The 12,251-nt window shown below is 41.7% G+C and overlaps 1 protein-coding gene across 22 annotated transcripts in view; it reads left to right on the top strand.

Moving 5' to 3' along the window:
• The window catches only part of LOC119460956 (dystrophin), a 392,574-nt gene extending 383,529 nt beyond the window's left edge, over positions 1-9,045 (top strand). For 9 of the 22 annotated variants that reach the window (XM_049671994.1, XM_049671995.1, XM_049671999.1 and 6 more), the window contains exons 36-38: positions 515-764; positions 2,918-3,056; positions 3,838-6,895. In XM_049671994.1, coding sequence (XP_049527951.1) covers positions 515-764; positions 2,918-3,056; positions 3,838-3,983 — 535 coding nt within the window. In that variant the 3' untranslated portion in view covers positions 3,984-6,895. The other 13 variants (XM_049672004.1, XM_049671985.1, XM_049671989.1 and 10 more) reach the window with 4 other exon arrangements.
• Positions 9,046-12,251: the final 3,206 nt, after the last annotated feature.

Below are 12,251 nucleotides of genomic sequence, written 5' to 3'. Positions count from 1 at the left end.
ACAACAGCAGGAAAAAATAAATATCAGGACATTGCCTTTGTTTAATCTGCCAGTGTGGCTTATTGCAATGACAAAAGGTGAAAAAGAAGGCGAGGAAAAAGTGGCATGCATTTGGACAGCTAGCAAAGACTGAGGCATAGCACCGAGTGATGCATTGCAGCAAAGAAGCAATGCTTTGCCTTAGCAGAGAATGCCTGTAAATTTTTTTTCTTGCTTTTGCTCTTTCCACTGCGTCCTCTCACCTTTAGTGAAACAGTGCAAGGCAGCCACCCACTCAGTGCTGTGGAATGCTAGTTGATGTGTAGCAGTGTGTGTTCAGATTAAGCACATACATAAGTAACCAGACTTCTTTTTTAATTGTTTCTAAGATAAAACTAGGCGAAAGTCCCTGATGTGTTCAGGCTGTAAGAGAATTTCGGAATGAGCTTTAAAGGGAGCCAATTGACAGCGCATGTTGTATTCACAATGTTGCCGTCCATGCTGCTTTCTTCACTATCCTTCGTCATTTTTCCAGGCATCTGCAGGCAGAGTACGATCGGCTGCAGGAGATGCAGAGCGTAGGGCTGAGCCCAACCCCCAGCCAGCTGGAAGAGGAGGCTGCCCTGAGCCCCAGCGGCAGCAGCACTCGCGACCAGGAGATGTTGGCCGAGGCCAAGCTGCTCAGGCAGCACAAAGGGCGCCTCGAGGCCCGCATGCACATTCTCGAGGACCACAACCGGCAGCTGGAAGCTCAGCTTCAGCGTCTGCGGCAGCTCCTAGACGAGGTGACGCATGCAGACTTACGCCTGATCTTGATGCGTGACTTGGAGACTTAATGCGCAGCTGAACTGCAGGAGCTTGCGTTTTTCATGGCTAATGCATTCATGAAAGATGCTGTGCATACGTCCCCATACTAGCACTGTGCCATCCGGCTAAATTTCAGGCCAAGATGCGAAGTCGCGAGGCAGTGTTACTTTTTCATGTATCCCATGTTTCGAAAACTTTTCGTGGTTGACTGCACAGTGATCACGGATGGAAATGCAATTGGGAAACAACTAGAATACTGCATATGTGCTCAGCTTCCTGGCTAAGCATTATCTTTCGCTTGAAATAATTCTAAAATGCAGTTTGTGTGCCACATGACATCGAGAATTTCTTATGTCATTTTCTGGTTAACCGAATCTTTGTTGTCAATAAGAAATCAGATATTTTACTATTTCAAGTGAGTAATCTGCCAACTAAAGCTTGACCTAATTTTTTTACCTTCCATTAGTTTGTGGGTATCATCACTCAATCTTCCTTTTCTCAAGTGAGAGGCAGACAGCAGTGCAAAGTGTACTGCTGACATGACATGACATGACCGCAGCCGTGGCCTAGTGGTAGAACGCCCGCCTCGGCTGCGGGAGGCTGTGGGTTCGATTCCCACCGCCGCCGGGCACCCACTGGTTCAAAAGGGTACAAGCGTACCCCGGCCTGGCGTTCGGCTTCCTTCAGGGGTGATACGCTTGGGAAAGGAGCCTGCGCCCTGAATTCCCGTCGAAACCAACGTGAGCACGGAAATCAAAAGTGGTGTCTGGGCCGCTCCCATGGCGGTTATTTCCCATGTGGCGCCCCAAGCACCTATTGAGGTGGTGTCATGGTGACATGACATGGCACTCGAGAGTGCCATGTCATGTCGCTACGATTCTGGTCACATAAGGTGATGTGACGAGTGAAAATTACACTGATGTCAGACCAGCTGCAGACTATGGAAACGAAAGTATGCGCATTAGTTAGCCCTAAATTGACGCATTCCATTCCGTGAGCACTGTGAATTTACCCACTTCCATATTCAGTCGGCAACTTCAGCTGACTTTTAGCCACTCTTTGTGTACCATAAGCAAGTTTTGTGAAAATCAGGTCAAACCCAATTTTTCCCTGAAAAAGTTGGCTCCCATAAAATCTATTCGTCAATTAACTAGAAGGGTAGCTATCTTGCACCTAGAACTATGAAAGGTATCTTTTGAAGAGGCATCATTAGCATCTTATTGGAAGATTGGAGCACTTTTAGTATGTGAATCAGGGCATGGCTTCCCTTCAAGATATGTTGGAGGGGTGCCTAAAGAAAGTACTAAGCTCCTGTAGGGCAGGTGGTGTTGACGGGGCACCTTTTTGGCCTGGTTGCAGTACACTTTGCACTGCTGTCTGCCTCTCACTTGAGAAAAGGAAGATTGAGTGATGATACCCACAAACTAATGGAAGGTAAAAAAATTAGGTCAAGCTTTAGTTGGCAGATTACTCACTTGAAATAGTAAAATATCTGATTTCTTATTGACAACAAAGATTCGGTTAACCAGAAAATGACATAAGAAATTCTCGATGTCATGTGGCACACAAACTGCATTTTAGAATTATTTCAAGCGAAAGATAATGCTTAACCTTTCATACGCGCAAGCAAAAATGTGTCCATTCACAAATTCCGTTTTTGCTGAACATCTGAATAATGTGGCTGTTTCTTAAGCTTCTTTTTTTACTTGCTGGAGTCAATGTGGTGACCTGCACTTTCACTATGACAACTTAAAAAGAAACTTGTGCATTTACTGCTGTTGTGTTTTCACTCATATTACACAATAACATTGAATTCTTTCATCTAAATAATTTTGTAAAGCACTTGGCATCATTGTTTACTTGGTTCAGCCTGTTTTTGGTGGCTGACAGGCAGTGTCTCAGTGAACTTTTTTCCAGTGAACTGGGCAAGCAAAGAAGCTTTACTGATTGGTGTGGACCAAGAAGTGAGGTCTTGTTGCAAAAAATTTGACCGTCAAACAATTCAGCGGCAAGTTACAGTTAATGATTTAGGCTACTGTATTGTGCTTCCCTCTTTGTAATTGAAGTTGCTTCTCAGAGTTTCATCGACATCGTGTTCTAATTACCGTACCAATCTTTTCTTGCAATGCAGCCAGCGCCTCGGGGTACGACGTCTTCCCTCTCACCACACAGCTCCCCGTACACAACGCCTGGTCATTCGTTGCCCCGAAACAGGGCTCTCCAGCCTGAGCCAATGTCTTCCAGGAATGGAAGGCTTCATGACCACACAGGTACAGTACCTCTTTTCCTTAACTCCCCCAGAATTGTTTGAGATATTTAGGCAAATGCTGTATGAATAGAAGCAGAGGCAATTGTTTTGATGGAACTGCAAGCAAAATGTGTTCGACTTGGTAGAACTCTCCTGGTGTATTGTTTTGCAGCAGGAATAGGAAAAATTGAAATGCTGCTTTTGGAATTACCGTTTTGTCTTATAACACTGCAGGCAGAAACGGTATTGATTTGTTGGTTCTGTTTTTTCTTTGAGAGTATCGTAGTAAACAGCCAATTGGGGGGGGGGCTATTAACCCTTAATTACATGATAGTTTAATCTCTGTTAAACAAAAATAAATTTGAGCTCAAAAAGCAAAAAAAAATGCATGGCTGATAGTGTTCTCACAGTGTATATTGCTTCCTTATAGTGTACATCCTTTGCTCATGATAGCAGCAAAGGTTACATGTCTTACATCAGAAAATGAGCAAAACGAAAACAAGATGAAAGCAGGTGCCAACGTTTCTAGAAGTGGACTTGTCTTTTTCTAGCTTTGACATTTGTCGAAATGTTGGCTCCTGCTTTCACCTTGTTCTTGTTTTGGTCGTCGTCTTGAATTTCCATCTCCCGCCTTCCCCGTGTTTTCCCTGGATTGCATCAGAAAAGTGGCTTTTCAGGGCGCTGAATTAAACTGGGCTGCAATGGCTTCTCTGCGCCTAACCTTGATACAATGCTGTCAGTGAAATTTGCTTGCACCAGTCTAACTGCCATCCAGCTGACATTTTGGAGACAATTTCCTCTAGGTCTCTCGATGGGTGTCCACCCAGGCAGCTTGCTCCACACAGCCTCATCAGGCCTCTACGCTCATAGCTTAGCCGACTACAATGACATCGGTAGCGAGGACGATGACTTCAGTTGCTCAGAACTGGAGCGAAACTTGCACTTGTGATGAAGCTGCTTTATTAGTGTCTCATTTCTCTCACAAATTGTGTTCTGTGCCACCTACTACTTTGTAGAAACTATTATTGTGCATTTTTGTTTTTCTTCATGTTTTACTGTGCATCTGTGTTGCATTCAAAGTGCACTGTAAAGAGAGCCTGGGTTCACTCTTGCCTTCTTGCTGCCTGTCTGGCGACGCGCTCTGTCTAGAAATTCTCTCTAAGAAAGTACTGGATTTTTCATCATCACTAGTGATTGTCCCAAAGGTTTAGTTGTAGCTCTGTGCCCAACTGACCTGCATGTTCCTTCTTGATAAAGTTCAGTCAAGGAAGACAGTTTCATTTGTACATCACTCAAGTTTAACGTCATCTCTGTTGTCATGAAGTAAAAATCGTAGAACCGTGTACTTTCCCAGGTAAACATGTTCTTTTCAGTAGCCAGCATTTAATTTCGCATCGCAAGGATTAAGTTCAACTCAAAGTCATTGTGATAAGTATTGTGATAGGTAGATTCAGGAGTTGCTTAACTTTGGCTATTGTTAGCCTATGTTTTCTTTACAAGGTTGATCTCATACACGTCCGAGTAAGTTAAGGTTTAATCACACACGCTTTAATTAAATTATTTTATGCGCTATGTTCATCACAGTGTGAGCTTGTAATTGGGATGTGTGAGCTATAAAGAGCTTTTCAGTAGATTTTTGTGCTCGCATTACTATTCACCAGTTGAAACAAATAGGTAAGTTTTCAAAATTCCATAGCTGATGTATAGCATTATCATTGATGACCAGTAGTTGCTATTATACAGAGGCAAAAGTCACTGACTGGCTATTTCTCTTTTATCTGGGATGCAGCTGTGAAAGATGTAAATTCATTTGGCATTCATTTGCCCTTGCAAGAACCACACTGTCAAACCTTAGTTTTCCCGCTTTCTGTGAATATGGTAAAAGTATCTTGTAGGCATGCCAGTTCAAAGTTCCGTGCTATGTAGTAAATAATCCACTTGCCAAATGTTTATCTTCAAGTTGAGTGCCTTACTAAGCATTTTAGTTGAGCTCCACCCTTGTCCCAGATGTGTGCTGTACGTGTTGTAGTAAATTCACACAATGTTTGCTTGATTTGCTGGTGAGCTTTTCTTGTAACTATGGGGGTATTGAAAAGGATAATGAATACTGTCAGCAATGTGCTGAAAACAGGAAGTGTTAAGGAATTATTGTTTAGGGTACCAGACCTGCAAGATTCTTTTGTGCTTTCCTGCAAAGTGTAGTATGCAGTAGTTTTAAAAAGCTTTCTGAGTTACCTAAAAATGTTTATTAGTAGTGCTCTTCGTGACAGCATCTTGAGCTTGACGATATCTTGGCACTGGCGATTTAAAGTCATGAATGGTTTCTTATTGTTACTAACTTTTCAACACGCATTCGTCGTCACTTACCTATTTAATGTCAGCATAGCACATGAGTGAGGTTCACTGTCCCGGCAGAGTACATACTGTCCTGTCTCTCGATGATACAGATGTGCTTTCTTGCGTTTTTGAGGTTTCACATAGCGTGTCTGCAGTTCTTTGCGTTGTCCAGACAGAAGTGCACATTGTAAATGTGTATGTGTAATCATCGTGCCACTCTGTGTCACAGAGCGTTCTAGCAGAATGCAGATGCATTAATGATGGCACAAAAAACTAATGTGCCATAGTTACCAGAGTTACCATTACTTCAATTTAGTTTCTTGCCTTTAAGCTCTGGGTATAACATTGTCGCTAGCTAATCGATAACTGGAAACTTGTCAGCCTGCAAAAGCGTTCACAGTTAGTGCTGCAAATGTAAATACAGTTCGAAATTTCTTAAGCTTTTCTACCTAATTTTTCTTACAAAGGCCTGTCCCACATTTTCTTAAATCCAAAGCCTCTCATAGTATGCGGCGTATCCTGTTAGTATTAGAATTACTAGCCGTGTTTTGCGCCTTTCCCTACATATTCCCGGTATATTCCAATATTCCCAATAAATGTCGGAAAAAAGAACGAACATTACTTTGAGGCGCCCACATATTGCAATAATTCAGCCTAAGTATAGAATTTCTTTCTAATCGGGTTTTCACAGTTTCACTGTGAAATGTGACATTTTTGTACCTTTGTACATCTTTTGCATGTGCCATATGATATTGTGTACCAGTGGTGAATGAATGTCTAAACTTAGAACATTGGCAGCTCAAACTGTTCAAATAGGGAAGCAATGTTGAATGTCTGTAGAATCGAGTGTGCTTGGGAGTTGCAAGCAGTGTCGCATCGTAAAACTCGCATAGCTGTCAACGTATTACACCAGAAAGGGCGTCTCTGTGTGCGAGGGGAAAGATTCATTGTGTGCCGACATTCTGTGGGCAGGTTGCTGACATGTCTTTTGACATGCCCTTTGAAACTAGAACTCTGCTCAACACAGACAAATGATCTGACCTGGATCTGAGTAGTTTAAACTCATCTCGCCACTGTAAATGCTAAAACAATTGTTAAGAACTTGCTGGCTCTTCATTTGCGTTCACTGTTGCCTTTCCGTCTTTTCTTTCTTTCCTCCATTTTGTTTTCTTAGCTTCATGCTGCTAGGTTTGCGCTTCTTTTCTGCAGTACAGGCATATATGCAAAAACAGCACTTTTCAGTGCCTTCTGCGAGCCTCTGCGATTTTGAAACATTGATATTTCTTATTGCGAAATAAAAAAGCATATTTTTTTTAATGTTAGGCACCATACTGTTTATATGGTTCAATACACTCATCTGTTTTCATTTACAGAATGGTACAAGCTTTGGGTTCCACTTCTTTGTTTATTTTGTTTTGGTATTTGTGCGCCATGGTATTTTGCTTGATTTCTGTTTTTTTGGTTCTTTACTTGTTTCAAGCTACCAAATCTTATGTTTGTTTTGCATGTTTTCTTTCTTTTTTTTCTGATTTAAGGTCAGCCAGATGAGAACGGAATTCAGTTGAGCCCTGTTGAAAAATGACCGCCACGGCAGTTCTCCTAGCATTGCTGTTGTTCGAGCTGTCCTTGTGTACAGGATCATGAGCTGTCACCATCGCCTTCATATATACCTGCCATACCACCTTTAGTTTTTGTCTTTAATGCCTGGGATGTGTTCCTGCCTGGCTCGATTCCATTCATTTTCATCTGTCGATGCCTGCAAAAAAGAAGATGTGCATTTAATGCAGTTGCTTTTCTGGTGATGTCTTGTGTGCTGTCGTTGATTGCATTGAAACAGGTACAGAAGTGGGAGAGCATATCGACACAGGGAGACAGAGTTCGCAAAAGGGTCAAAAAGCAGTGTGCAATTGTTATCCTTGGTACAATTGACCTGCATTTGCTACTGATGTTTATTGTTTAAGCAGACAAGCTTTTTTGTATGAGGCATCCACTCTTGATGGTTATTGTGTGAGAAGTTAGCTTAACAACAGTGTAGAGGCATCTTGTAAAAGGGTTGTGAAACCACCAAGTCTTGGCCTTGTGAATGTTGAGGAGAGCAGCTGTCGTCATTTTAGTGGAGAAATTTTACATAATTTTATACCTTCCAGAACTGCTGCAGGGAATGTTTAGGTGGGCCTAATGCATGTTTTATATTTATTTTTGCATGGCTTTAAATGGCCTGCAGAGAAATAACTGATTTAGTCTGAAAGTTGCAATAAAGGGTTTTTGTTACGTCAGTAACTTTTGCTGGAACCTAGTTTATATTACTGGTGCACGCGAGAACTCGTTATCTAATATATTTCTGTTTTGCAACAGTATTGAGGCTTGTCCGAATCTTTCCTGCATATTCAATGTTCTCGTTTTGTTTTCTCGTCTGGGTCAAATTAAATGGAAATCAACTCTCTGGCTCAGTGGTTATACTGGTGTAGGGAATTTTCAGAGCAAGTTTTTCAGTGCAGCTACTGAGGAGAAGCAATAATGAAGTTAAAAAGGATGGCTGGTAAATGGTTTTAATCCTGTATAGTGTGGAGCTTTTGGTGTATGACACCGCCAGTTGTTATTTTAACTTAACACTTTACCATTCATTTTAGCACAGTGCTCCTGTTCTTCCCTTTTATTTCTTTATCTATTTACTTCTATAACAGAGCTGTAGCTCTTATTTTTTACTTGATATGGAATCTGCTTATGTATGTGAGAGATGGCAGCTTCTTATTTCTATAATAACCAATGCAGCTTGGCACTTTGGTCAGTGTAATGCTGCAAAGAAGTCATATCATTTTGGTAGCTGAGCACAAGGGTGAAGCTAAATCTGTGCTTCCGGATGGACAAAGTGACAAACACTTTACCAATGGCATGTGGCCGTGCCATATTACATTTGGTATTTTATTTAGTGCTGCAGCTATACATATCACATTGTCCTATGCCTTTTGTTAATTTTGGTGTGAAACATGAAGCATCACTGAACAGCTGAGAGCATGCAGACATCTGTCCCTAACACGCATTCATTGAGATGTATGGTAAGCCACATAGCTTCTCTCCAGGTTTGTAAGATCTTACATGCTACAATTAACCCTGACCTAAATGGTATGGGTTGTTGCGGTCTTGTACAGCAACTGTGTTGCGCCTAGTGTGCATTGAACGGGTCTTTGTAAGCCACTTGGCATGACAGTTGATTCCATGACTAAGTGTTTTCATAGATGTCGCATCCCCGGTTGACAAAACTGTGACCGAGGTGTAGGAACTTCAACTTCACATGTATGCTCTGAAAGTTCTGTAAAAGGTGTGTACTCCTGTTAACTTTCTCTTCAGGCTGCACCAAGACTGAAAATGTTGCTCTGTCAAGTCAGCAAGTGAATGATGTGCGTAGCCATGAAACGTTGCGCGTGTGGTGTTTGCATGGATCGTTGGACTGACCGAAATGTGATGAGTGGTCATATTAGCATTACTGTGCATATCAGACTTCCATTTCTCGTGAGCCATTGTCATTTTTTAGCTGCATTGTTGAAACAATTTCTATACTGTCTTTTTGTTTCTTTCAAACTTCCATTGTACAACTCGACAGATGTGTTCATCATGTGCGAGTACTTTATATGATGATGAAGAAAAGAAATAAATGATGCAGTTAGGTGACCTGATGCAATGTGTTTGTGTTCTTTCTTTTGTTGTAATGATATTCTGTTAAATTTAAGCCTCATGTGCCATAGCGTGACCATGCCAAGATATATACCACCACCAGAACAACACTACGCAACAATATACACTGCTGGTTCATGATATAGTTGTAACATATTTGTGTCTATGCTTTTTTAAATGGCAGTTCTCACTTACAGGGGCCCTGAAACACTTTTTGAACATAGTGAGAAAACATTGCCGATCTGTAGAAGAGGCTCCTGTGAACATGTGAGCCAAATATTATTGAACTGCATGCAGCAGGGAATTTACAATTGCGTGTCAAAAACTAAAAAAAAAAAAAAAAACGCTTGCTCTTGCCTTCGCGATTTAGCCGTGCAGCATCATCGGAAGAGGCGATGCCCACCAACAGCTATTGGCTGATTTCGGGATTGCAAGAGCATTCTCGGTATACTATTATATTGCTAATTATAAGTCAAATAAATGGTAATTATATACTGTAAAACCCTGTTGTCTCGAAGGTATAAAAACCAAAATTTCTGGGGACGTATTCTGAAACGTTCCACTTTGGCGATATCACCTCGGCAACATTATCACCGTCAGGCGTGCGATGATTGGCTGGTTGAGCAAAATTTGATGACATTGTGCTCAAACAGCCTGATCAGCTCATCCAATTTTGTTAAAACAGCCAATCAGCGCGCGCCGTTGGCAGAGGCGTGGCCCAGGGGATAGTATGGCCAAAGTTGATCGTTTCAAAATACGTCCCCTACATAAACAAATTCACAAAAATATAAGCTCCTGGCCGTGCATAGACCAACTAGCCTGTTAAAATAGGCGCCAGTAGCCGCTAAATTTCTTGCAATAGCTCAATATACCAGGAGGGGTATTTTTGGTAAATCACTTTTGCGAGATGTTTTGCAACTTGGAACACGACACGTTGAGCGTCTAACAAGCAAAAGCGATCCTCTCGCAGAGCCAAGCAAATACTGGCGCATGTATACTAAAGAAAAAAGTAATTGGCCAGGAATACCACCTCAGGGTGGTGACTTTGGTGCCATGTCTTCAACTCTATTATATGCCACTCTTTCATCCACCATTCTCGGCTGGCTTATCCCATTGATAACACAGGCGCAGCATCTCTATGACCACTGACGAAGTGCAATAGGAAAGGCATAGAAAACTTGTCTCGGATAAAGTAGAGCATGAATCCACAAACATAGAAATGCAGAGCACCGTCAATAAGCAAAGGGATGATGTTCTGCACACATGTGGGCATGCATGCTGCGGAGGTCACATGTACATTCTCGTGCTTTGTCTGGGGTCAGAACAATGCTCCACCCACATTATCAATGAGATCGCAGCCAGCCGTGAACGGTGGATAATAGGAGTGCCATATAATCGAGCGGAATTCGCTAAAAATGTGTGGTCCTGTCACTTCTTGCGATATCGCAGCTGCACACAAAGTATGGAAACCTTTGGGCAGAGACTTTTTCCCCGACATTTTTGCAGTCAAGATTTCGAGATATCAGGAGTACTGCACAAGAGCATTTCGGTATAGGTGAAAAATAGATGTAGTTAACACCGAGCCAGGAAGAAACTTCAACTTAACCGATATTTCGAGATATCAGAGCTTGAGTTAACGAGGGTTTACGGTATGTCTGGTATGGGTTGTTGCGGTCTTGTACAGCAATTGTGATGCGCCTAGTGTGCATTGAACGGGTCTTTGTAAGCCACTTGGCATGACAGTTGATACCATGACTAAGTGTTTTCATAGATGTCGCATCCCCGGTTGACAGGAAGAAACTTCAACTTAACCGATAATTCGAGATATCAGAGTTTGAGTTAACGAGGGTTTACTGTATGTCTGCAATCTCAAAAAGACAGAAAAACCATTTCATCTTTACACCGCTGGTCTACAGAACAATTGCACATAGCGACATCTGCCGTGTGTGGCCTCCGAGATATCAGCAGTGTGCTGCATAGCAGTCTACTGTCTACATAGCCTACATAGTCTACATAGCCACTCATCGGTGCGATAACTGCATCTAACTCCGCTTATACTTGAAGGATTAAAAAAATTTTTGCTGCAGGAGATTCGCAAGGCGATGTCCTTTAATAGTAGGCCATTCTATGATTAGTTAATAAAGTGTTACAGGGCCTTTTTACGTAATAATTGTGCAAATATGACATGCTACTTTTTACAGGTCTTAAATGTATAAACATCTACCACAATAGCAAATATTTATGTGGTTAATAGCATAAATTGTAAATGTTTCACTATTGTGAACACTGGGTAGGATTTGTTGATGTCTTCTATAACATTTATTAACTAATGAATATTGAATTTTTTAGGAATCAATATTATAATTGCTGCAATTAGAAAAAAATAACTTGGTGCTCATATTAGAAAAGCACTGAAGTGTGGAAAGAAATAAGTGTGTGGTTAGAGGGAAAGAACTACAATCACAGGCATTCTTTCTTCTAACCACACACCTATTTCTTCCCACACTTCAGTGCTTTGTGCTGCTTTTATATTTCAAACTTAGCCCAAATCGCTATCCTGATTTAACTTGATGCCTTGTACATTGGAAAAGGTCCTGCATAGTCGCTTCGCACCATCAATGAGTGGAGCAGTGAAGCTGTCAGACTGGCTCAACTTGATGCAGCTGGCGTGTCATGTTGCAGCACATTAATTCCATGCAGTTCACTGACACTTCATTAAATAGTTCATGAGGCAATGATTGGAGAGTTCCTTACACTTACCAAGAGGGTAGAGTGGCACTACAGTGTTGCTGCACGTAATGGAATGGTGGAAAGGGGTAACATTGGAGTGGCATCTTTTTCGGAAAGCCAAGACATATTGAAGGCACATCTGGTGAGTAGTGTTGTGTCACAGTAGTATAGTCTGCACTAAAGCAGTGGGTAGGATGGCATTGTTGCTGTATTATTATATAGTATTGTTGTTATTAAACATGAGTATTCGGGCCAAGGTATACCGATGGCCAACGTAGGCAATACCATCAGCAGCTCACTCAATTTACAGGGAACACCAGAACATAGCGCTCACTGTGAAGTGGGTTCAGTGGTATGCTTCCATCTTTGTTAACTCATTGTGAGCAAGCATCGACGAGAGATGCATTTTGGGAGAACCAAGACTTGTTATGAAGGTTTAATTACAAGAAAAGTTTAGTCCCACAGTGATGACATTAAA

Source organism: Dermacentor silvarum, chromosome 8, assembly GCF_013339745.2.
Source record: "Dermacentor silvarum isolate Dsil-2018 chromosome 8, BIME_Dsil_1.4, whole genome shotgun sequence".
NCBI lineage: Eukaryota > Metazoa > Arthropoda > Arachnida > Ixodida > Ixodidae > Dermacentor > Dermacentor silvarum.
The sequence above is the reverse complement of the archived record's forward strand: the minus strand, read 5'-3'. Positions and strand labels throughout refer to the sequence as shown.